Source organism: Paramormyrops kingsleyae, chromosome 4 (genome assembly GCF_048594095.1).
Source record: "Paramormyrops kingsleyae isolate MSU_618 chromosome 4, PKINGS_0.4, whole genome shotgun sequence".
NCBI classification, from domain to species: domain Eukaryota; kingdom Metazoa; phylum Chordata; class Actinopteri; order Osteoglossiformes; family Mormyridae; genus Paramormyrops; species Paramormyrops kingsleyae.
Genome location: NC_132800.1, coordinates 29,486,960 through 29,512,787, shown reverse-complemented (window position 1 = coordinate 29,512,787; position 25,828 = coordinate 29,486,960). Strand labels below are relative to the sequence as shown.

At 48.9% G+C, this 25,828-nt stretch overlaps 1 protein-coding gene and 1 long non-coding RNA gene across 2 annotated transcripts in view; one reads left to right on the top strand and one right to left on the bottom strand.

The window, feature by feature from the left end:
* The first annotated feature begins 549 nt into the window (after positions 1 to 549).
* The window catches only part of LOC111835763 (contactin-associated protein-like 2), a 227,883-nt gene continuing 202,604 nt past the window's right edge, over positions 550 to 25,828 (top strand). Inside the window, exon 1 of the mRNA XM_072711069.1 lies at positions 550 to 1,016. Coding sequence (XP_072567170.1) covers positions 932 to 1,016 — 85 coding nt within the window. The 5' untranslated portion in view covers positions 550 to 931. The remainder of the gene's footprint in view (positions 1,017 to 25,828) is intronic.
* On the bottom strand, positions 5,134 to 9,912 carry LOC111835764 (uncharacterized). Its single transcript, XR_011990234.1, has 3 exons — positions 9,793 to 9,912; positions 6,001 to 6,164; positions 5,134 to 5,320 (listed from the first exon to the last, which is right to left on the bottom strand). It is a non-coding gene; the product is annotated as an uncharacterized lncRNA (long non-coding RNA).

Here is a 25,828-nt window from a genome sequence, read left to right as displayed (position 1 = left end):
TGTTAACATTAATGTTACAATAGACCGTTTAGAGGGTTTGGGTTAAAAAGCTGATATTTATATTTCGTGAGCAACCACACTTTAGTGTAGCCACATTAAATTCTAACGATTGTTTGTCGGTAATTGGTTTGTTTTTAGTTAAGGACGTACCAAATAAATACAGGCGTCAGTGAATGATTAAATGTTGCATTTTGTCTAAACGGCCATTTAATACTGTCGTAAACAAAAGGGACTTCACAAAGGACAATGTGCTTAATGCGCTGATCACAGAGAAAAACGGGCAACTGGTGATGTATGTATTATTAGGAAAAACTGATAGGCCTACACGATGAGAAGATTACGATAAACAGTAAGAGAACAGGTCTCACTGAAGCTGGTTTGTACAGGGAAAGCAAAGCATTTTTACTACGGTATAAATATAAATCATTCACATACACTTCCCTGCCTCCAATACGCAGAAACCTTGGCTTGCAGTTCCCTAATTTGTGTCTCGCGGGGGTTATGATTGCTGGACCGTACCAACTCGGAACAAGGAATGGGGGTGCCGATGAGCGGAAGATGGACTGCGGGGGGAGGCAGAGGAAATGCTCGCCGATAACTTCAGCACCTGGACAGCGACCCGCAGGAGGCTCGTCTGTCCTGCGGTGACTTTTCAGCTGCGTGAGGAGGAGCGATGCGGATGAGCGGCGCGCACTGAGGCCCGTCTGCTAGACCGCGGCTGCTGTCGTCTTGCGGGGCGCTATATTAGTAGCGGTTCGCACCGCGTACTGCTGCAAGAGAGCCTTCGGATCAGGGCGCAGAGGCAGCATCCCCTTCGCTCGCTGCCTGCGGGACTGATCGGGACTGTATTTTTGCTAAGTGGGGGGGCACTTTGGGGGGAGACGGAGCGGGGGACTCGCGTATTTCTTTGTTCCGAAGTGAAAGTGCGAAGATGCCGTGTCTGGGATGGAGGATTGCGCTATTGCTGTGGACGCTGAGCCGCATCCGCAGCTCCGGCGCGGCGCTTCCAGCATCCCGTAAGTGCAGATCGGCCGCCGCACTTTGCGCTTTAATGCGTCGCAGGATGTGTACGAGGCTTCCGATCGGCCATGGGTCCCGGCACCGCTGCTCGGGCTCTTTCTTTGTTATACATGCCTGGATGTCTGCTCGCCTGAATTAAACCTGCCACTTTTATGTACTTCGCCGTTTATTATTATTATTATTATTATTATTATTGTTAAGAAACCTGCTGTCGGTGCTGCCGTGAAAGGAGCTGAATTGATTTTTACGAATCTGGTTTTAGATTTCCTGACATTTATTTATTCTTTACAAAACAATCTAATTTTGCATTGGCTAGCCTGTGTTGGTTATGTGATATATATGGTGCCCTCATGAAACGCCGTTATATTAGATTGTTATTTGTCTTCTTAAAGTCAGTGTTATTTACAGTTTGGTTGCTAGATAAATATAAAAGGTCTGTTTTGATGTTACGTGCATCCCAGTGTGGAAGCGCAACTTTCTACTAGCGGGCAGTCAAACCTCACAGTCGCGTCGCCGGAAAGACGCTGATTTACAGCCGCTTCTCTCGTAAACTTGGTTTGTTGTCGTACAAGCAAGTAATTAACGTGGCATTTCAGACACATTACCTCCGTGCCGAACGATGACGAAACTTTCCATGATTTTGATATTGTATTACATTGTAATGAACATGGGTGAACATTTGGATAGATCTTTGTCTTTATTGTTCCCATTGCTGTTCATTGCATCCTTTCCCAATCTGTTGTGTTTAAAAAAAACCAACAGCTGCTCCTATCTGGGGACCAAGAGAAGTCGGTGACACGTTTGTGACTGAGCATTTTTGTACAATATGACCACTAATTGCAAAACATGACTGTAACACCTGGGGCGTCATTTGTAACCTTAAAAGCATATGATGTCATACATTTATAGCTTTTGTTTCTGTAATAAATGTGTCACAGGTCTTCCGGTTTCGATTTCCTACGTGGTCTTTGTATTTTAAAGGCTATACAATGTTAAAATATACCTACAGGGGAACTTTATTTCTAAAATCGCGTTTATAGCTGAATCAGGGTCCCTCCATTCCTTCGGATATTGACAGATTTCTCGAACTTTTAAAATGTTTGATATTTTAAAACGCGCCTCTCCAAACACCGAGATCCCCCTTTGCACAGCAAAACGACTCTCTGCGTGTAACTTAATATGACTAAAAAACTAAGGGTAACTAAATGGGATACGCGCTCACTGTTAGTTCTGTGCCGTAATGTCAGACGCAGAAAGCGGGCTTTACCGTTCGCTTTGCGTGTTTTGTGCAGCTGCATTTCATCGCTCCCTATTGCTGCGTTATGATCTGCCACACATCCTGAACAGTCCTGCTCATTGCTCATTTAATGAAAGATACGCTTTTTTATAGCCATCTAAGCAAAACTATGTAGCAAATGCTGTTTATCATTCTGCTTGTTTTCCTGCACCTGTCTCCTTAGAGTTTGAGTTGTGCATATTGATTTATGTTTCAAGGCACTTTATGGCCCGCAAACACGTTGGGTATTAAGGAGCCCCAGACCTAAATGGAGCGTTTCCTGCAAGGCTGACCAGCTCCACACCACTTCCCATCTGCTGAGCAGCTCAGTGTGCGTGCCAGGCCCGCTGGAGGCTTGTTGATGCCGGAGACTGGCATCCGCTAATGCACCTACAGGTTTTACCAGCGAGGTTGCTTCCTTGCGTCCCTTTCGATATCACCTTCCTAGGGATGGTGGCATTACATAAACCTGTTATTACGTGTGTGTGGACTGGCAGCGTTCGCAAGTTCATCTTATTTTATATAAATCATTACCACAATCCTGTAATTTTCACTACGAACACTTTTTTAATTATTATTTTTTAGACTGTGTGTTTTTTGCATCACGTAAGGAAATGAGGAGCTGATAGCTTATCCCAGGCTGCAGATCGTTTCTTTAAAGTTGCATTAATGTAAGGGTGGGGTGGGGGTGCGTATTGTTTTGTCTGGGGAGCTGTGTGTCACCCCCCCCCAGCACACCGGAGGCACCGCGGTGACAGCCGGAAACGGGGGGACGAAAGAAAGCTGAATGTGGACAAGGAGCGGCTCCGCCATCTGTTTCCTGCGTCGCAGGTCACTCTTCGACCCCCGTGTAAATTGAAAAGCTTCCATCCACCTGGTCCTCTCAGCGTAAAAAAAGAGAAAACAGTACACAGCATTATGAGGGGCACCTAAAAGTTTCCTGCTTTAGAGAACTTCCAGGACTCGTTTCGTTCAGTTACAGACACACCTTAGACAGAGACACCAGGTGGCTGGACTGTCCTGCCAACAGAGGACAGACATGATTGTCTTTACTTACAGGCCAATGTTTTGTTCGTTGTCTTTTTCCCATTCATTTTCCAAACTAATTTGCGTATAAGATTCACTTATGCACCACTAGAGTTTTTGGGCCCCATGAAAACATATCATATGAGCCCCCCAACCCAACCGATGCAATTATGATCTTAAATTTTAATCTCAATTTTTGGGATCATCCTAACACCCCCCCTTACAGCGCACCAGGTTATCATTAACGATAGCCTAAATTAATTAATTACCAGGATAAGTGTAGTGAGCATGTTTCATATGTCCAAATAGTGCACTGTCCTATGATTGTGATTGTGTGTAACTGCTATGGTGAAATGCGCTCAGGCAGAGCTGCGGTAATGCAGAGGACAGGGTCATTGTATTACCTGCATGGGTTGTGTGTGACTGCTTTGGTGAAATGCGCTCGAGCAGAGCTGTGGTAATGCAGAGGACAGGGTCATTGTATTACCTGCAAGGGGCTTAAAAAAAAAAAAAAAAAGCTGACATAAACAAGGGCGATAAGGCTGCGCGTGTCGCTGCAGGAATAAACTAAGAGGGAGTCCAATCCGGACGGGACGCCTGTGGTCCGGTCCATGTCTAAGACTGTTCCATTATGTGCTGTGTGCAGCCGTCGTCTTCACCTGACTGCAGCTGTGGTCTTGCACCCCAGGCTGTCATGATTTCCAGTTTTATTTTTGTTAAATTACAGTAAGGCACTTTTTAAAGTTAATTGCACGTTGTGTATCCGCCGTAAGATTGATTTATTGCTGCTGTGAGGAGCCACAGGTCTTTAGCTGGAGCACATTAAAACAGTGGGACCCACAGCCATGTGACTCCGGCCTGTAAAGTCAAGCAGAAAAGTGCACACTGGGTGCAAACGTTGATGCTGGCATGTAATTGGCATGTAATTTTCCAAAAGCAATTACTGGCTGCCATCCCATGCAGTATGAGCCCCAGCCCTGTGCCTCCTGTAACGTCCCATGCAGTATGAGCCCCAGCCCTGTGCCCTCTGTAACATCCCATGTAGTATGAGCCCCAGCCCTGTGCCCGCTGTAACGTCCCAAGCAGTATGAGCCCCAGCCCTGTGCCCGCTGTAACGTCCCATGCAGGGTGAGCCCCAGCCCTGTGCCTGCTGTAACGCCCCATGCAGTATGAGCCCCAGCCCTGTGCCAGCTGTAACGTCCCATGCAGGGTGAGCCCCAGCCCTGTGCCCGCTGTAACGCCCCATGCAATATGAGCCCCAGCCCTGTGCCCGCTGTAACGTCCCATGCAGTGTGAGCCCCAGCCCTGTGCCTGCTGTAACGTCCCATGCAGGGTGAGCCCCAGCCTTGTGCCCGCTGTAACGTCCCATGCAGGGTGAGCCCCAGCCCTGTGCCAGCTGTAACGTCCCATGCAGGGTGAGCCCCAGCCCTGTGCCAGCTGTAACGTCCCATGCAGGGTGAGCCCCAGCCCTGTGCCTGCTGAAACGTCCCATGCAGGGTGAGCCCCAGCTCTGTGGCCGCTGAAACGTCCCATGCAGGGTGAGCCCCAGCCCTGTGCCAGCTGTAACGTCCCATGCAGGGTGAGCCCCAGCCCTGTGCCTGCTGTAACATCCCATGCAGTATGAGCCCCAGCCCTGTGGCCGCTGTAAAGTGGGCTAGACTCTAGGTCTCCCATAACCCAGCCAGAATAAGTGGGTAGGTGTTGGATGGAGAGAGGGGTCTGTCTGCGGATTGTGTCTCTAGTACTTTTCTAAATCGCATTAACCAGGTCATTTTTCTCAGAATAGCTCAATGGCATAAACCTACCTGTATTGTTGTGGGTGTAACTTGTACTGGTCGTTGTAGTCTTGCGGGCTGCAGATGGACACTTTTGGATGGATGGATGGATGGGTGGATGAATGGGTGGGTGGATGGATGGATGGGTGGATGAATGGGTGGGTGGATGGACAGATAGGCTATGTGCAGACGTGATCCTCTGCATTCCCAGGCATCCTCCGGGCTACAGGAAAGGGGAAGAAGATTTGATGCTGAATGAAAGTTCTCCTGGTTGTAGAGAGGAGACTCAGAATTACAGGTGGGAAGTGCAGGACTTTGAGCTGATCTTCTGACAGTGGTAGTGAGTCGTTTCACAGAATACACCCACTGATCTAACTGAACTTTATTTTTAACACTTCACTCTGTAAGATGTACACACACACGTAGTAAAGGAGAGAGTGATAGACTAAGCCGGCATTTCAGTGTAAAGGTCTATTAAACTCCCAACAAGCGTGTCTACAGAGCAGAGTGTCAATATGCTGCATGTAGTTGTATGGTTATACATCGGAGGTGGGACCAAATTGATTTCTGAATAAATTACAGTACATTAAATAAATGTTTTATAAAATACAATGTATTATTCTAGAAAATTCATTTACTACTCAGACACTGTCAGTATAGATTGAGCGATGTCCCCATAATATCCTAAATACATCTGTACTGTTTTATGTACATATTCATTAGTCTGGATAGAAGTATCGGATCGGATGGTGTACCTTATAGTTAATAGTATCAGGATAAGCATGTATTGCTTTTCTGCCGAAAATGCTTAATTTCTTCATTAAAATATACCAAGACCTTTATGAACTTGGATAAAATTCCACGCTGTGATTTTGTTATTTCATATTTCTACCGAGCATTTACCGATACTCCTGCTTAGAGACAGGAAAGCCTGCGCCGTCGTTCTTCATTTCACCGCGCCGCTTCCAGCCCGGGCACTCGAGACTGATGCGTATCGGATGGCTGATGTCTCACGGAGATTGGCAAGGTGGCTGGATCCTGTCAAGCCACATCTACTGCATATACCGCTGAAAGGATAGTGAGAGAAATGTGAAAATATGGGTAAAATATGCGGAGCACAGTACGGTTAGGAGTCTACCTGTCTGCTAGAGGGCACCGCCTCTCGGTTTCAGGACTTTTCAGTGTATTTTAGGTTTAGGGGGCTTCTGGGATCTGTTTTTAACATGCATGGAACTCAATATTAATCCTCAGCTCCGGTAATCTGTACCTTAACTTTGGAAAGCCAGTGTTTCTTTCTGGTTTTTGAGTTTCTCTAACTGGCTACGGCTTTCAGTCAGACAGACCGGCTCTCCAGTTCTCAGTATTTGAGATACGCTCTGTTCACATTACCCATGTAATTATATATGCTAATGAATATTGTTTGTTTGCAGTAAGAGCGGGACCAGCGGCTGGGGGGGTCACCGGGAAGCGGCGCTAGCGGCCATTTCTTTACCTCCAGCTTAAGTCTCGCATGGGATGACTAAGAGCTCCCAGGAAAACAGCATTAAATGATTTAAAAACAGAAAGACATTAACCTTTGCTGGCATCTCCCACACCGAAGATGCTCAGCAGAGCTGCTGTCGGTCTGCGGCCCCGGGGCTGATTTACCTCTCGGGTCCAGCTTCAGTCATCCGCTGCAGGCTGATCGCATCCCAGCCCGCCTGAATATTCATGGGCCGGGATTTTGCCGGAACGTTATAAGGTGGCCCCTGCAGCGTCAGCCTGGTCGCGGAGCCTGAGCGAGCGAGGGCTGAAAAGCGTGAGCTAATCATCGGATAAAAGCCTGGCTGAGAGAGTTATATATTTATCTAATGTCTCTTTAACGAACTGCGCGGTGTTGCTAAACTTATAATTTTTCTGGACTATAAACTAATTTGTCATACCCTGCCAATGCGGCGGCAGCTGGTTGCCGACCCAGGCGCGCCGCCGACACGCTCCGGTTATCTCCGCGGGGGCGCACCGCCTCGCCGGTATCAGCCCGGTCCAGCCGTGCTGACCGGCCACATTGCTGCCGTTCGCTTACACCGCCTCCGTGCCGTCATTGATCCTTTTTATTGCAAAATTCTCATTAACTGCTTGTGTTTGGATTTAGCCTTTCCGGCTTCGCCAGGTGCAGTTTGTATTGGATATAAACGGCTTAGCTGACCGCTGCAGGTCCGAAGCTGAAGGAATCCTTGGATTTATTTTGCCCCTAATCCCTGTCTGGAAAGACAACCATAATTTTTTTTCGAAATATTTATAACACAATATGAAATAGGCGGTAGCCATTTAAACGGCAGCACTGGCTCTGGGTAGAGATGCTAGCAGCACAGACAAGAAAGTGAGGAAGGAGCCGAACAGACGAATCACTCCGGGCCCCTTAATTAAGGTGCCTTTAGGTTGACCCTTAAGTTATCACGCTCCGCACAGATGTGTATTCACTTTGGTCCTTTTCCCAAACTGTCGCTTTTCACACCAATTCCATTCAAATTCGTTTTAATTAAATGTGCAGTGTTTTAAGAGGACATCCTGATTCAAGCCTCGATGTGACGCTACCTGTACACGTGACTTTCTTATCAGCAGCGTCTGGCTCGCATATGGTGGCGAGTTTTCCAGATTGAGGATTTTTATTGGCTGTGTGCAGTAGCCGCATTGAAACGCCGGCTCATTCAGCCACACTCGGGTTCAAAAAGAAGTGCAGACTATTACACATAATCTGAAACAGTGAAAAAACGAGACAGTATGCTGATTAAGTGACCGTGCTCCTTACACTGAGAGTAATTGTGTGTTTTGCCTTGTGGAAGACGCCTCTCCAGTGGACCCCTGTGAAGAGAGGCTTCATTTAATTGGCAAGCAAATAAACAATGAAAAGAAATTTACAGAAGCTGTACCTGGAGACAGACTTTAAACTCTCCTGCGTTTAATCGGGGGTAATAATTGTTTTTCCTGCCTAAGTTTAATCCATAAGAACCCCTAGAATGAAGGAAGCCTTTAGCTTTCCACGAGGACATCTGCAGCAGCAATTATCCTCCGAAACTTGTGTTTTTTTCCTGCTTTCTTTGTCATTCGCTCCGAGGCCTTGTCAGTCCGCTCCTCCAGACCTGGGCTTTATCTAAGGCAGACAGGTGGCCTCTCGATAGTCGCAAGGTCTGTCGCAAGCATTAATCAAGCAATAGGACAGAATTAACCGGGCCACTGCAGAGCTCACCATCGCCTTTTCAGACGTTTGAATTCTGTCCATTCATCTTAGGACCGCTTATCTCGGTCAGGGTCGCAGGGATGTTCGAATCATCAAGTCAGACATTTCTAAACAATCAATGGTCCTGCTCTCGAAAGAAACATTTCCGAACCGTCGCTCTTTAGCAAAGTTTTCAGCGGCTCTTGGGAAAGCGAAGCCTTCTGCTCTGCACCACTTGGGATTAGCTCCAAGCCCGCGAGACCTTGTGCCGGTGACACTGCTGTGGAAGAGGGATGTGGAAGGAACATTTCATAACAGAATAGACTTCAGTAAGTTTCTACACAGAAAAAAATAACAAACTTTTGTATTATTTTTATACCTAGAAACATAATTTACTTGCTGTTGAAGAAATTTTAAACGCTTGTATGTTTTCCTTTTTTTCAAACAAAGCCACACCCAGCTTTGTAACAGAGCGGAGGTACGTCTAAGCGGTCGGGACCTAAGTGGCGTTCATGGCTTCATGCTGGTTCCTTAGGCTGTATGGGAGCTGCCCATTAACTCACTGCCTACCCTGGGAAACAGGAGGCGAGACTCCGAAAGGAAGCCGTCGTCCCGCGCCGGGGTTCCCGGGCAGGCCGGCAGAGGGGCCCGGGCAGGCCGTTGGGCTGAGGCGTCTGGCGGGCGTGACGGGAGCTGCGGGGCGGGCAGGATCACCTGCAGATCGGCAGCGCAGTGCCGCATGGGCTGCGGGACACCGGCTTTGCTGGTGTGCAGCTCCGCTCGCTAATATGCCAACGACAGGCTATTAGCGCGCAGTTTGATGGGCGCTTCGGGCAGGCTCTAAAGCTGGGGCTTCCCCAGGCTGCGGAGTGCCACGCAAGGACGTGACAGCTGTGCCTTTGTACATGGGGCGGTGGTATTTTTGCCCCATACCTTTAGGATTTGGGTTCGAGTCTGCGCCCCCAATCTTTGTGTGAGGTGTATGTAATTGTGGGGTTTCCTCTGGGTCTCCCCCCCCCCCCCCCCCAAGGTGTGAATGGTGTGTGAGTGTGCCCTCTACCGGTTTGGTGCCCCATCCTGGGTTATTCCCTGCCTGTAGCTGTGAATGTGCCCTGTACAGGTTTGGTGCCCCATCCTGGGTTATTCCCTACCTGTAGCTGTGAGTGTGCCCTGTACCGGTTTGGTGCCCCATCCTGGGTTATTCCCTACCTGTAGCTGTGAGTGTGCCCTGTACCGGTTTGGTGCCCCATCCTGGGTTATTCCCTACCTGTAGCTGTGAGTGTGCCCTGTACAGGTTTGGTGCCCCATCCTGGGTTATTCCCTACCTGTAGCTGTGAGTGTGCCCTGTACCGGTTTGGTGCCCCATCCTGTCTTATTCCCTGCCTGTAGCTGTGAGTGTGCCCTGTACTGGTTTGGTGCCCCATCCTGGGTTATTCCCTACCTGTAGCTGTGAGTGTGCCCTGTACTGGTTTGGTGCCCCATCCTGGGTTATTCCCTACCTTGCGCATGTAGCTTCCTGGTTAGACATCAGACCTCTATCACCCAGCACTGGACGAGCGGGTGCAGAAGATGGAGGGGCACTTAGCGCATGCAGCGTGTCTCTTGTGGTTCCTGTCGCTGTAACATAGGATGAGGAAGCCTGACTTGAGGTCATTGTGATCTCAACAACAACAATAACAAAACAAAAACTGACAAAGTGAGTTTGTGAAATTTGCTCTTCAGTTCTGGCTGCGGCATCTGAAGGAGCCGCATTGATGCTGTTCATATCGTACGCTACATATATATATTTGTGAATCACCATGCATGTTAGCAGAAGATGTTGCATTATGGGCTGTATCATGAAGAATTAATCCGATGTAAGCATAGGAGAACAGTTCCCCTTTGTAGGGGAGAGCAGGAGAGTGAAGGGGGGGCTGTAGTCATTCCGCAACGATAGGTTCCTGCGAGCGCATGCATTACCGTGTGCGGCTATGAGGCAGTGAATCATCTCCTACGGCAGCCTCACGAAGTCGCCTTAATGCGACTAGATGGCAGCGTGAATAATGGAGAAGGATGTCGCCTCAAATTGAGATTATTTGTTTTGCCGTCTTTGTACAAATGGTGTATTTGCGGATCCTTCCGGCCAGCACCGCAAAACAAAACGACAATGCAGGGGGTGTCGGCCGAGGACAGTTAGGCGGGGGGGTCGCGACCCGAAGGGTAACGCCTGTGAAAAATTGTTATGCGGAAGGGAAAGGGGGAAGGGGGGGGGGGGCGGAAGAGAAGTGAGGCGGCTTGATTTCACCGCCTTGTTGTCAGGACCTGTAATTATCACCCCAAAAGCCATTAACATCACTTCTGCTTAATTAATATTTTGTCAAGTTGGGCATATTTGGGCCCACTGTGATTTGTAGGCTGTGGCCCCGTGTTTTTGCTGAGACCCATCCCCCCCAGTCACTTGGGCATTAGATATTACTTTTCAGCAAAGCTGCAGGTCACATCTGCCTGAGGGGGGCACCCACTGGGCACCGTGTTAATCAGAAAGCCAAAAGGCTGGCCCAGCATTTGGCAGGTGTCCACGCTCGTGCAGCAGTGCGAAGGACGTCAGCCAGCCAGAGCTGCACCCTTCACCCTCTCCCCGTCTCAGCTGCTGAGGAACTTTTCATAGCTGCTCAGTGCCCTCAGGACATCGTGCTTCAGATTCCTGAGTGATGTCATCATCGGGCCTTTTGCCCCAGTCAGCGCCCTCAGGGCATCGTGCTTCAGATTCCTGAGTGATGTCACCATCGGGCCTTTTGCCCCAGTCAGCGCCCTCAGGACATCGTGCTTCAGATTCCTGAGTGATGTCACCATCGGGCCCTTTGCCCCAGTCAGTGCCCTCAGGACATCGTGCTTCAGATTCCTGAGTGATGTCATCATCGGGCCTTTTGCCCCAGTCAGCGCCCTCAGGGCATCGTGCTTCAGATTCCTGAGTGATGTCACCATCGGGCCTTTTGCCCCAGTCAGCGCCCTCAGGACATCGTGCTTCAGATTCCTGAGTGATGTCACCATCGGGCCCTTTGCCCCAGTCAGCGCCCTCAGGACAACGTGCTTCAGATTCCTGAGTGATGTCACCATCGGGCCCTTCGCCCCAGTCAGTGCCCACAGGACACTGTGCTTCAGATTCCTGAGTGATGTCACCATCGGGCCCTTTGCCCCAGTCAGTGCCCTCAGGACATCGTGCTTCAGATTCCTGAGTGATGTCATCATCGGGCCTTTTGCCCCAGTCAGTGCCCTCAGGGCATCGTGCTTCAGATTCCTGAGTGATGTCACCATCGGGCCTTTTGCCCCAGTCAGCGCCCTCAGGACATCGTGCTTCAGATTCCTGAGTGATGTCACCATCGGGCCTTTTGCCCCAGTCAGCGCCCTCAGGGCATCGTGCTTCAGATTCCTGAGTGATGTCACCATCGGGCCTTTTGCCCCAGTCAGCGCCCTCAGGACATCGTGCTTCAGATTCCTGAGTGATGTCACCATCGGGCCCTTTGCCCCAGTCAGTGCCCTCAGGACATCGTGCTTCAGATTCCTGAGTGATGTCACCATCGGGCCCTTTGCCCCAGTCAGTGCCCTCAGGACATCGTGCTTCAGATTCCTGAGTGATGTCATCATCGGGCCTTTTGCCCCAGTCAGCGCCCTCAGGGCATCGTGCTTCAGATTCCTGAGTGATGTCACCATCGGGCCTTTTGCCCCAGTCAGCGCCCTCAGGACATCGTGCTTCAGATTCCTGAGTGATGTCACCATCGGGCCCTTTGCCCCAGTCAGCGCCCTCAGGACAACGTGCTTCAGATTCCTGAGTGATGTCACCATCGGGCCCTTCGCCCCAGTCAGTGCCCACAGGACACTGTGCTTCAGATTCCTGAGTGATGTCACCATCGTGCCCATCGCCCCAGTCGCACCTAGGACTGGCTGTCCCTATTTTTACGCTTAAATTCAAAGAAAAGTAGTGTTGACGCGATGTTCTGAGACCAATAACCGTCCAAGCGACTAACACCTTGCCGCTGCTCCTCTGCAGCCGGACCCGGTGTCTGGGATGCTGTGACACTCTCTCTGCCGTCGCAGCGTTCGGCGTGACATTCCTGCGAACGATTGCTGTCCTGACTCCAGCAAATTAATGCGCAACACAAGCCTGTTACCAAGAGTAAATCCAGATTGGGGGCTTAAATGCCCCATATCTGCTATAAATGTGCCCCCCCCCCATCCCGATTGGGTCTCAGCTGGTTGATGAACATCACGCTGGAGACGGGGAGCTTTCAAAGGGAGGTCTGGCCCTGTGAACGATGAAGCAGATTTTATGGCTTTAATGCTAATCTCATTCTACCTGAGGTGTAAAACTAATTAAAATGGCCCTTCTGAAAATGTGGTTTTTGCAGAGAAACAAAAGTTAATAAAGTAAGTCATTCAAATTATGTTGGTGATTTCAATATCTCAGGCCTTCGGGGTATCCCAGCTAATTATATTCCTGTGACTTACAGGTACCACTCAAAATTAATATGAGCAGCACATAACTTATATATTTATAGCAAGCAGACGGTTATCTGATTTCAGATGGAAGGGTGACAGATAGGGGTGGACGGGGAATCCGGGGAGGACATATATCAGCGACAGTGACATTAATTAAGATGACATGGTTTATATAAAATTTCTGAACTCTGCTTTTCTAGGAGATTAAGAGAAATTAGATGTGTGTACGCTTTAATTAGTTTAATTAAACTGTGTTAGTGGTGAGTGTGATGTTACATTAGTGGTGAGTGTGATGTTACATTAGTGGTGTGTGTAACATTGTGTTAGTGGTGAGTATGATGTTACATTAGTGGTGAGTGTGATGTTACATTAGTGGTGTGTGTGACATTACATTAGTGGTGTGTGTAACATTGTCTTAGTGGTGAGTATGATGTTACATTAGTGGTGAGTATGATGTTACATTAGTGGTGTGTATGATGTTACATTAGTGGTGAGTGTGATGTTACATTAGTGGTGTGTGTGACGTTACATTAGTGGTGTGTGTAACATTGTGTTAGTGGTGAGTGTGATGTTACATTAGTGGTGTGTGTGACTTTACATTAGTGGTGTGTGTGACATTGTGTTAGTGGTGAGTGTGATGTTACACTAGTGGTGTGTCTGACACCTTTTTCGTTGCTCGGAGACTGGGCAGAGATTCAGCAATATCCGATCTCATCTCGACGATATGGAGACATTTCAGCTATAAGGTCGAGGAAAAAGCGAACCCCTAAACGCTGTGCAACGTGTGTTAAAGTGTCTCTTGCACAGGGACATTCAAATCTGGTCAGACATCCCGACCTATTCAAGGAATTCAAAGAGCAACAGTTGACAAGTTGACTCTCCTGACACACTATAGAGACAAAAGTATTGGGACACCTGCCCATTACACCCACAGGAACTTTTATGACATCCCATTCTAAATCCATAGCCATCGACATGGAGCTGGTCCCCCTTTGCAGCTATAACAGCTGCCACTCTTCTGTCCACAAGAATTTGAAGTGTGTCTGTGGGAATATTCGCCCCTTCATCCAGAAGAGTATTTGTGAGGTCAGGCACTGATGTTGGACGTGAAGGTCTGGCTCACAATCTCTGTTCTAGTTCATCCCAAAGGTGTTCTGTCAGGTTGAGGCCAGGGCTCTGTGCAGGCCAGTCAAGTGACTCATCTGCCAATGACCCAAATATCTTTTAAAACATTTTTGCTTGAAATAAAGCACGCTAATTACATTTGAGACTAATTACATTTGTTACCCCAGTTAGGAAAAATAATGAAAATTCTTGAAACTCATGACAAAATTTTTTTGTTGTTTAAGAGCCCGACGCTCCAGCGGGCACTATGAACCAGCACGAGATCGGTTCTCACTTCCTGCAGAGCTTCACGGACTGGTGCACAAACAATTGCAAAGCTCTTGGTTTCTATGAGTCCTGACCCCCGTTTTTTTGTGGAGGGAGGGTGGTGTTTGAAAGGGAGACGATCCCACACCGTAGTTACTATGTAACACTGACATTTACTCAGCCGATAAAAACACCAGACGTCCAACATCAGTGGTAATCGCCCGCACGCTCTCTGCTTACGGACGGACTTCATGGGTCTGGGATCGTTCGCTAACAACAGGTCGTTTTGAAGGAATGGCTCCCTGTCACCCCTGTGCCTGATAGAGTCTGATAGACGGTGTTAATGTACCTCAGCTCGAGGCGAGGGATTGATCACGTGCCGTCTTACACAGAACCGCAAAACAAGCCTCGCATCTTTTAACTTACCGTTACCGTTATGTTTCGAATTAGTATTCCGATAACGTAAACGTGTTCTTAGCTAAGAGCGGACTTTATATTTCACTGGTTTGTCACGTCTTTGAAGTCCAGCACAAGCAGCACCTTCCGCTGGCTGTCGGAATGCAGTGATTTCGGCGCCCAGCACGTGGAACAGAACCGAACCGATTTCTGCTGGGGAAAGTGCGTTAAAAATGTCTGAATGGGCAAATCCAGCCAACACCCAGTGCTCACATCAGACAAAAGTTAATCTCATGCTCAAAGCCTGAAAGCATTTTATGGCTCTTAAATGAAGCGCTAACTCTAAATTAAGGTTTGTTAAGTTCAGCGTTTATTTATATGTTTGTTTAGAAAGATTCAGCCCGAGTTGCTCCCGTATTCGGTGTTGTTGTAAGGGTACGGTGGGAGCGTGACGGCCAGCTTCTAGCCTGTGGCTGAGCTGGGCTCTTGATATGTAATGTCTCGCTGCATCGCTCTCTCCTTACACCACGACACACTTCATTATGTCTCTGGGTCCTCGGGTGTCGGGGGTCTTTCAGTGCATCCGTGTGGGTTTTCTTACTGTGCAGCATACCCTGCCACACTCTCATTTTTAGCCGTTTCCCTGTCCAATTACTCGCACGTTTGACGAGCGTCGTACGCACCTGACGGAAAATGATTTTCCCTGCATTGTCCCAAAATTCACACTGATAGAATATCGAATTTTGCAGCAATTAAGATTTGAGGTGCTAGAAGTATTAAAAGCCAACAAACCTGTCCAGTCCCAGCTGTCAGTTCCGAGCCACCCCCCCCTCCCAGACTGTCTCCTGCTCTGCAGATAATGAAAATGTCCCCGTCTGGCCCGCTCCGCCTGAGGCGACGTGCGCGGCCGGTCTTTTTGCCGAGCGGCCCTCGTGCGCGGCTGTGACACGCACCGGCTTTTTGGGTAAACAAACATCTGCTGGATTTGCCATTCATGTTGAGGCTGTCCTCTCCGGCTGCTCTCTCTGCTTCCCTGGTGTGGCGGGGATAGAATGACGGCCAGGATGCACACATCTGTGCTATTTATAGCCTTTTGACGGCATTAACGTTGATGCACAACCTGTCAGATGATGTGCCTGTTGGTCGGTACTTGGCTTCCCATACGTTGATTTCAGGAAAGGAGCCGTCCTGAGTGCTGAAGTACAGCTGGGATTCTGTACCCCGAGTGCTGGAAGGTCACACACTGCTGAAATTCTGCTAAAAAGTCAACATCCTCATTTTCTGCAGACGTGGATTAATTTACTCTACAGACATGACTGGCCAGAGTATTTTTGCACAATTTGGCTCTTACCAGCCTGGAATCTCTTACCGTCCGCTGCTGCCAAATTTTTCTATTAAAAAGGGCCGAAAAACTTAACTCTTCTCCCAAATGGATCGTGTAAATGTTCTTAATGTGAAACAGCGGAGCTGGATGTCACATTACTGATGCGTAGGGCTGGACAATATGGCTGAAACGTGTTTTAGATAAAGATGTTTTATTTCAGTCCATATCAATAATGATTGATTATTTTTAAGATCAGGAGGAAAAAAAAGTTGAGATTAAATGAATTTAAGCACCTTAATTTGAATTTTACCAGTGTATTACCATGAAACACAGGTAATAATTTTAATGTCAACACAACAAATTGATAAAATATTGTATTCTGAAATCAGTCACACTCTCATTTCTTATCACCAGTTTTCCTCACTGTTTGCACTCATTTTCTCACTCCACGCTGTTTCTGTTTTGTCACATGCTGATGGTGCAACCAAACAAGGACCTGTTAAACGGTTGGCTGTTTGCGTGTCACTCATGGCACACTCCGTTATCGAGGGATATGATAGGCTGTTTATGGGCTAGGGCGGGAGCACACTTGGACTTCGTTCATGTAACTGAGCTTTGCGTAAATGTTACCTGCTGTCCTAGCAGTTTGCATTTAATGCATTTAAGTTTAAATGTCGAACATTCTATCAAACAATTTTCGTGCCACTATTGATCTTTTTATCACGCTGGTGTCTCGATATTCGCAAGGACTGGAGGCCGTCTGTAGCTCCGCCCCCCTGGTGTGTATGGCCAGCGTGGTCCGGCTCAGACAGGCATTCAGGTGTTGTGTCCCTGCGCTGTTGTGCTCTGGCATTGGTGGGCACATGTTGAATGTCATGTGACCTGTTGCCATGGCGCTGATGAAGTCCCAGGATGGCAGATGGAGATGCTTGAGCTGATTGCTGAAGTCCTGCTCCGCCGTTCAGATGCCGCTTCTTTTCCCTGCTCTCGGTGACATAATTCTGCGATCCATCGCTTGGATGCAATGAAAGCCTTCCCACTCATTAGTCACATGACAGGGGGTGGAGCTTCGATACACGGAAGGTTCTCTCGCTGTCTGTTTAAAGCACCGGTGATCCATCTGAAATGCTTCCACAAAGATCTGCCGTTCAGGATCTACAGTGTACCCAGTCAGGGTGTAAGCGAACACTGTGGCTGCTTAGGGTCCACTAGGGGGCGCCCCCATCCGATCAGTCTGTCAGAATAGAAAGGAAGATGATAAATGGCATCTAGGTTAATCAAACTTCACGTGGGGTGCTGAAGAAGGTTGGACTGGCCCTGTAGCTGGGGCTAATGCCCAGATATGCTTTCTACTGACGTGCGTTTTGATCGTGTGTGCATTTCCAGTAACTGTCTATCCAGTCCACGGTGAGTCTGCAGCCTTTCAAAGGAAACAGAGAACAAGGAAGGAGACACCAAGGGCAGGGTGCCAGTCCATCACCGGGCACAGGGCAGGGGACACCCTGGACGGGATGCCAGTCCATCACCGGGCACAGGGCAGGGGACACCCTGGACGGGATGCCAGTCCATCACAGGGCACAGGGCAGGGGACACCCTGGACGGGATGCCAGTCCATCACCGGGCACAGGGCAGGGGACACCCTGGACGGGATGCCAGTCCATCACCGGGCACAGGGCAGGGGACACCCTGGACGGGATGCCAGTCCATCACAGGGCACAGGGCAGGGGACCCCCTGGATGGGATGCCAGTCCATCACAGGGAGGTGGAACCTTCTTTCACACTCGCTCTCTCTTCACTTCCGCCAGCCTTCTTCCACACTCGCTGTCTCTTCACTTCCGCCAGCCTTCCTCCACACTCGCTCTCTCTTCACTTCCGCCAGCCTTCTTCCACACTCGCTGTCTCTTCACTTCCGCCAGCCTTCCTCCACACTCGCTGTCTCTTCACTTCCGCCAGCCTTCTTCCACACTCGCTCTCTCTTCACTTCCGCCACTTTCTGCTGCTGCCACTTGACTCCAATGCCTTGACTCCAATGCCTTGACTCCTTTCTGTGGCCGTCAGCAGCCTCATTACCATTTCGTTTACGACTCCATGAAATATCACTATGGCAACGATTTAATCCATTTATGCAGACTAAGAACACAATACACTGGTGACAGATTTAAGGTAGCATTGTGATTTAAATAAGTTTTACTTTCTTTTCAGACCTAGGAAACAAATCAGTTTGTAATAAAATAAACGACAAGCCTCACTTTCTCCGTGTGACTGTGCAGCAGCAGCAAAGCGCCCTGGTTGATTCACCCATATCACCTCCTTTCATAACGCTCTAGTAGTGTTTATATGATTTAAAAATACCTCAAAGCCTTTGATAAACGGGAATTTTTGGGGCGTTTGTAAGAAAACCTCAAAGGAATCAGGACGCATTGCTCCTGAGATTTGCGGTGTTTGTGTAACGTGAATTCAGGGTGAAAATCACAAAGTGATACGATGGCTCCTGCAAGCGCTCGGCGATTTATTATGAAATATCATTTGTCAGCTAATAAGTGAATGTAAATTGGATTATCTCCACTCGGTTCCTCTCCTGCTGTTTGGCTACGCTAACGGCTACAGCACCAGTTTTCGTGTCAGCCTGGAGCTCAGGGGCGGAACTGCGGACAGAGCTTGGTGCAGAGCTCTGGGGTGGATGTTCGGTCATACACCACCCCCCCATCTGCACGCTGGAACTCAGACGTGCCGCCTCCTCGCTCCCCCCCACCCTCCGGAGTGGAATTTTTAGTCTGCTGCTTCTCCTGTAGTCAGGCCGCCTGAAAGCCTGCCCATAGATGCTCCCCCATTCCATTATCCGCTGCTTTTAGGTACGGAGCCCTTTCTGACAGCGGCCTACTTCCGCTTCAGCCTGAGGCTGGCTTTAATCAGAAATGTCTGTGGTGATGTAACCGCTCTCTCAAACCCGATTCCCCTGGGAAACACACACACTTTTAAACGTGTCCTCATGCCGCACGACCAAGGGGACTCCCATATACACACGCGTGAACATTCACATGTCTCGCAGTCGCACACATAGTTTTGGACGTGAGTTTTCAATGAATGCCCAGGTACCTGTGTGAAAGGCAGCCATCCTTTTAACAACAGCCTCATCGTTGCCAGGACTCGAACCCGGAGCCTCTGGATCAGCGCGATATTCCAATGCGGCACAGAGCTGCAGCCTGACGTGGGCGTCTCCAAACAGCTGCTTTGTGGAGATGGTCCACGTCGTCTTATGGGCGGTCCATAATGCCAGGATACTTCGACCCGTAACCCCCTAGGGAAATTCTGAACGCCCCCCCCATGTCATACCACCACCCCCCCCCCCCGCCGATACCTCTCCAGGGGCAACAGGATCATCATCCATCATCTTTTGACAAATCTGTTTGCACTTCTGGGGTCATGTGCTAATTCTGAGACCAATCAGAAAGCATCTGGGGAGAGACTTACATCCATTAGTATCCAGGACTTATATAGTTAGAATCCCGTACTTATGTAGTTAGAATCTAGGACTTATATAGTTAGAATCCCGTACTTATATAGTTAGAATCCTGTACTTATTTAGTTAGAATCCCGTACTTATATAGTTAGAATCCAGGACTTATATAGTTAGAATACCGTACTTATATAGTTAGAATCCAGTACTTATATAGTTAGAATCCAGGATTTATATAGTTAGAATCCCGTACTTATATAGTTAGAATCCAGGATTTATATAGTTAGAATCCCGTACTTATATAGTTAGAATCCAGTACTTATATAGTTAGAATCCAGGATTTATATAGTTAGAATCCCATACTTATGTAGTTAGAATCCCGTACTTATATAGTTAGAATCCAGGACTTATATAGTTAGAATCCCGTACTTACATAGTTAGAATCCCATACTTATGTAGTTAGAATCCCGTACTTATATAGTTAGAATCCAGGATTTATATAGTTAGAATCCCGTACTTATATAGTTAGAATCCAGGACTTGCAGTACAGCATTTCATGGACTAGCTGCAGTATTTGACCTGGGAATCTAGCATAATGAGGAATTTTAATAAGCTAAGGTTTATGAACCATTTTAATAAGCTAAGGTTGACACTTTTTGCCTGTTAATTGACTCCAAATAGTTTTTCAGATACCTCGACATAGTGGAAAATGCTTCCTTCCTGTTCCGATTTTCCATAGAGCGTTGTTTTTTCCAGAGATCACGTTGCCTTAACTCTGTTTTGCCGATTCAGTCTGGGTTGAGGTTCCCATTTGTCTGTGCGGAGTAGCAGAGGCTGTCGACCATCTTCATGTCTGTTCATCTGTTGTGGTCTGAGTGCGTCACCCTGACGACGGAATGACATCTGACAGCAAGGCTGGATGGATGGATAGATGGAGATGCACAGCTGCATGCATAGCAGAAATGCATGTCTGTGCTGTGTAGGCTGCTGTCACCCCCATCCTGTAGATGGGGACCAACGGGCTGTTTGTGCTCAGATAGGCTTCCTAGCACCATAGTACTGTAGTAAAAACAAGAGGCACTGTATGGATGTATCTGTGGACCCCGTTTTACAGGTAAATAGCTCAGTAACTCCAGTGGAGGAAACACTGCTGCTGAACCGTTCACTGATCCCTTTAATAAGTCACATGGCTGCAGTGCTGAGCCACAGACAGCATGTTTAATGGAGTACAGCTGCTCAGCCATTCACTGATCCCTTTAATAAGTCACATGGCTGCAGAGCTGAGCCACAGACAGCATGTTTAATGGAGTACAGCTGCTCAGCCATTCACTGATCCCTTTAATAAGTCACATGGCTGCAGTGCTGAGCCACAGACAGCATGTTTAATGGAGTACAGCTGCTCAGCCATTCACTGATCCCTTTAATAAGTCACATGGCTGGGTAGCTGAGCCACAGACAGGATGTTTACTGGTGTGTTGCAGAAGCTGGATGGTCCTTCTCGTCATCAGCCACCTCCCCATAATCAGTCATTTATGTCTCCGTCATACGAGATGAGAATGTAGACCGGGGGTGGGGGGGGCAGTCTTATCCAGAAAGGGCAGGATAGGTATATGCAGGTTTTTGCTGCAACTCCCTAATTAGATTACTAATTAGAGGACTGATTGGCTGAAGAGTCCTCACACCTGGGTTTGAACAGCTGAACTAAAGGTTATCCCCAAAACCGATATTCACACCGGCTCTTTGCGGATAAGATTGGCCACCACTGTAATAGACTGTGCAGTTGGGAGGTCTGGCCTGATGGAGTCTGACTGTCTAGGTAATGGAGTAAAGAAAGACAAAGACAACGTATCAATCTGCGCCGTTATACTAGTTCTGCTGTTACACAGATTTCCTACATGTGAATGAGCTTCTGGACAGGAGTACTGAGCCGCACACCACCCCCTACTGGTCAGTAAGGGAAAGAGCACTATGTAACGCAAATCTCCCATTGGCTTAAGCGTAATTTCATCCTCAGCATATTTATGCCCTGTGTCATGGTGTAACAAATCTGAAGGTGTCAGTCCAAAGAGGAACGTGTTCATTTATCTTAGGTAATTTGCGTGCGTTTCCTTGGATACGATACGATACTTCCTCCATTGCTGTAAACGTGAGTGAAGAAGGAGACAGGATTGTGTCTGACGTCAGACACTGAACGTAAAAGAAAAACATGAAGCTCTCAAGAAAAGCTTCTCGTTGTGAAGCGCTTTTGGATGATTCGCTGCGGGGCTTTGACTGGTCGAACCCTGCTTTTCTTGGGCCCTGTTATCGGCACGATTGTAACATGCAAGGTTTCCAAGCCCCTAAAAAGGGTATAACTGAGGCTAAAGGAGGGAGAGGCAGGGAAGATGAGCTCTGCTGCCCCCCACAGGACACTTCATGATACGTATTCTCTTTCATCCTACTTTCCTGTTTCCAGCGAACCCTACCGTGGATCCAGGGGGTGGGCGGCTGCCCCAGGAAGGATTAGCCATGATGAAATGAATTATGAAACTGGCCAGCCGTGCATTAGTGCATTTACAGTCGACTGATGATGAATATTTAAAGGGCAGCTAACGATCTAATGACTGAGGAGTTGTGCGTGGGTGGGGGGGGGTCCGGTTTGGGCTGTTGACATTGGGCTACCTGGGAAACATGGGGTGCTTCCGCTTTGTAGATGAGGGGAAGGTCATGTTTGTTCGGGAATCGTGCCCCCCCTATCCTGTGAGTCTACTGCATGTGCGAGTCTCAGTCCTGCACTCTGAGGCCTCGTACTGCATGTGCGAGTCTCAGTCCTGCACTCTGAGGCCTCTCTCCGCTTTGACTCATCCCAGGTGGCATTCCTTCATCTTGCATTGGTGCTTCCCCATAAATATTAAGCGTGTCCCCCTCCCCACACACTCATCCCCACAGCCACCTCGGGGGGGAGGATGTTTCAGATTCCCTGTTGGCAAACAGTGACAAACACACTAGAAGCTTCTGGAACAAAGCCCATTGACATCTACGACAAACCCCGCGGCGATGTAACGCCCACCACATTAAGCTGCCAGTGGTTTTTTTTTAAACTCATTGCTTGTGTTTATCAGTGAAGCTGTCACTCCCCGTCACTCACCAAATTAAAGCATATCATTAGCTAATTTTAAGGCCCCCCCCTCCCATACGAATTATGGCCCCCACCTTAAAAAACCCTGCAATCGGCCCTGGTGTAAGGAGACACACGGCAGCTGGGATGGACAGATCAGAGACAGACATGGGACGCCCACGGCCCCCGTCCTCCTGCTCGGCACAGAAGCCAGTCGGCACGGTAACTGAATGACCCCGCCCCGCGGCAGTCATGTGACAGACACTCTCCCTGAACATTAAGGTTATCCCAGACACTGTGTTAAGGCATGCGTGGCCCTTAAGAAACGTTGCACATGTGTTTAAGCTCAATCATACCTGCTACACACATTATAAATTCTCCTGGTGGCTGTGGCTATAGACAGCAGGGTGTAATTTTGCTTTATTCACAGTATATTTTTGACTTCTTCTGCATTTGGCCTCGACCTGCATGATGGAAGCTGGTGTTCATAGCGCAAAATAGGAGGTTGGAGAAACATCAGGTTATTTAGCGTTTAATAACTCAAACCGAGCTCTAACCCGCACAGGGGATTTCCTTTCCACATCTGCTGAACACTCGGCTTCCTGGGTAATTTGCTATTAGAATGGGCCGCCTTTGCTTACCGCCGTGCCGTGTGCCCCCCCGGCGCCGGCCCACCCCCCTGTCCTATTTTGCCGTGACTCTGCTTCTCACTTGGCATGAGTCCCTCATTAAACTTCCCACAGCTCATCGCTATTTTAAGGTCTAACAATCGCTGCCGCTGCTATGAACCTGTAACTGAGCGTCTGGGTGAGGTGTGTAGTCCGGGGGGGGGTGGCCCTCAAGTGCTTTATAGACATGCGGATTGAGCCTCACCCCCCCCCATGTCACTGACAACTTTAGGTTTGCCTCGTCCTTCCTGCCGTGATTCTACGTTGCCACGGGAACCATTTTTGTTTTGTTTTGTTTTCTGCTTAGCTACAGAAATTAACGTAGTCCCTGGTTTTGCCCATTTAAAGGTCACGGGGGAATAAACAGGGACGCTGTCTCTTTAAACCTGCCCCCCTTCCCCCCCCACCCACGTTTCAGCTGTGCCTCCTGTGTCGTCCATCCCAGAGCGACGCCCGCCACGGAGGTGGCCCCGCGAGACCGGCGCGAAGAAGCCGTTAGCGAGCTTTAGCGCTGCGTGGGGAGGGCCCTGCCCCCACCCTCAGGACAGATAAACGAAAACAAGCAGCTCTGATGACTGACTAATAGGGGATTGGGGGGTGGCGGATCAGCCCAATGAACGCTATAATTACCGATTGATCTGGCGATGAGCACCAGTGGCCTGAGTCATCTGGGGGGTTTGAAGGTGCTATCAGAGGTGGGGGGGGGGCAAGATCAGCATGCAGCCCACGCCCCAAACCTGAGATTAATGCGGCTGGGCCCTTCCCCTGAGCCCCGGCCCCCGTTCTTCATCCTTAATGGTGCTTCTTTTTTTATATTATTCTATGCCGAAACGTTTGTGTTGTTTCTGCACTCTGAGCTTCTCCACCTTTCCGCCATTTTGCATTAAAAACACACAGCTGATTATCCTTATGGGAAAAAAACATCGACATCATGAAATTGGCAGAAAGGGAGGGCGGTTGTGGGGGGGGGGGTCCGGACTCGTGATTGGTGGAGCTGCCCGCGTGTTTTGCCCAGTGCTGATTAATGCTGACAGTTTCTGCCTCTGAACCAAGTGTTGAGCATCTCAGCGGGCATCCCAGCAAGCTACTCAGTCGGCATCTTGGAGGGTATCTCAGCGGGCATCGCTTTGGGCATGTCGGTAGGCATCTCATAGGGCAGCTTGGCAGGTATCTCAGCAGGCATCTCGTAGGACATCTCGTTGGGCATCTTGGTGGACGTCTCAGCAGGCATCTCAGTGGGCATCTTGGTGGGGTTCAGTGGGGGACCGTATCCCACGATTCCCTGCTGCTGCAGTGCCTCTTTCTAATGGCACGTTACCTGTGAGCCAGACACATCGACGAGTGTCCTTCCACTCCCTGTGGAATATGAGCAATTACCACTTGGAGCTGTAAGAGGTCTCACAAACATCCCGCTTAGTGTTTGATTGCTTTATGCTGATGGCACTTGCCAAACTCAGCTGTGATCAGCCTTTCTAGGTTAGTAGCTGGGGTGGGTAGTTGAGTTCAGCCACTGTCCTTAGCAGCCGTGATACCACCACACCAACCAACAACAACAACAACAAATTTATTTTTGTATAGCGCATTATCACAACATTACATCGTCCCAAAGCGCTTTACAGCATCCCCACCCAAAGCCCCCAGTGAGTAAGCCATAGGCGACAGTGGCAAGGAAAAACTCCCCAGAAGGAAGAAACCTTGGGAGGGACCAGACTCAAAGGGGGAGCCCATCCTCCAGGGGCCGGCAGGGAGAGTCAAATACAGTTAATGTATGTGTGTACAAATGTATGTGTGGTCACCGAGGTTTGGGGGCCACCTGTAAACCATAAGTACTCACTAGACTGGGAGGGTGGGGACCCATAAGTGACGTTTTGAGTGAGACCCCAGAATCAGGCCTTTCTGGTCTTTCTGGTCAGACCATCTCCAGTAGGACCTGCTTTGGTTCTCCCCGTACCCTTCATTCCCTCCCTGGCCTCCTTGGAGACAGGCTTTAGCTGCCAGCTTGGCCTAATGATCCCTTAGACGTCCCCCAAGATGGGGGGAGGCCAGACAGGTGAAGGTTGCTCTTGACGCGAAGCCTGACTCCTGCAGAAATGGCGACACACTCAGTGAAAAGCTCCCCCGGCTGATGGAGCTCGTTCTGGCTTCCATCCGGCTCTCCACCCGCCATCAGCTCCTAGCTGCCAGCTTAGCTCCTGCATATTCACAGGCTGTGAGTTCCCCTCTGGAAAATGTGTCACCTTCTGAGGCGGCGTGTTATTACCGAGTCGCCGGTATCCCAGCCTCAGCCTGCCCAATCATATGCATTGCTGTCAGGAGCTACTCTTATGCTCTTTGCAGCTGTATCTGTGACCTGTGATTTCCACATTTAGAGACGCAATCTTCCAGGAGTATTACTTTGAAGGAATCAGAGGCTTACTTTCACTTTTCCCCGTGTTGACAGATTGGGGTTTTTCCTCGTCTTTGATTTCCTTGAATGTGCTTGAGAAAATGCGCCATATTAAATGAGATTGAGGCGACTGGTGATTGAGCTGTGGTTCATCTCCGGCAGAGTGGCCCTCTAGCAGCAGAGTGACAGCCTTTACTTGTGTCTTGGACGGGCCTCCAGGCTGCGACTTTGGGTTTTTGAGTTGGTTGGGCTTTTGAGGCAGCTGTGCAGACCTTCCTACGTTCTGCTGGTCCCTTCACTTTCGATAGGCTATGGGATATTTCAATTCTGCCCGTTGGCTATGTTCAGGAGCGGTGTGTG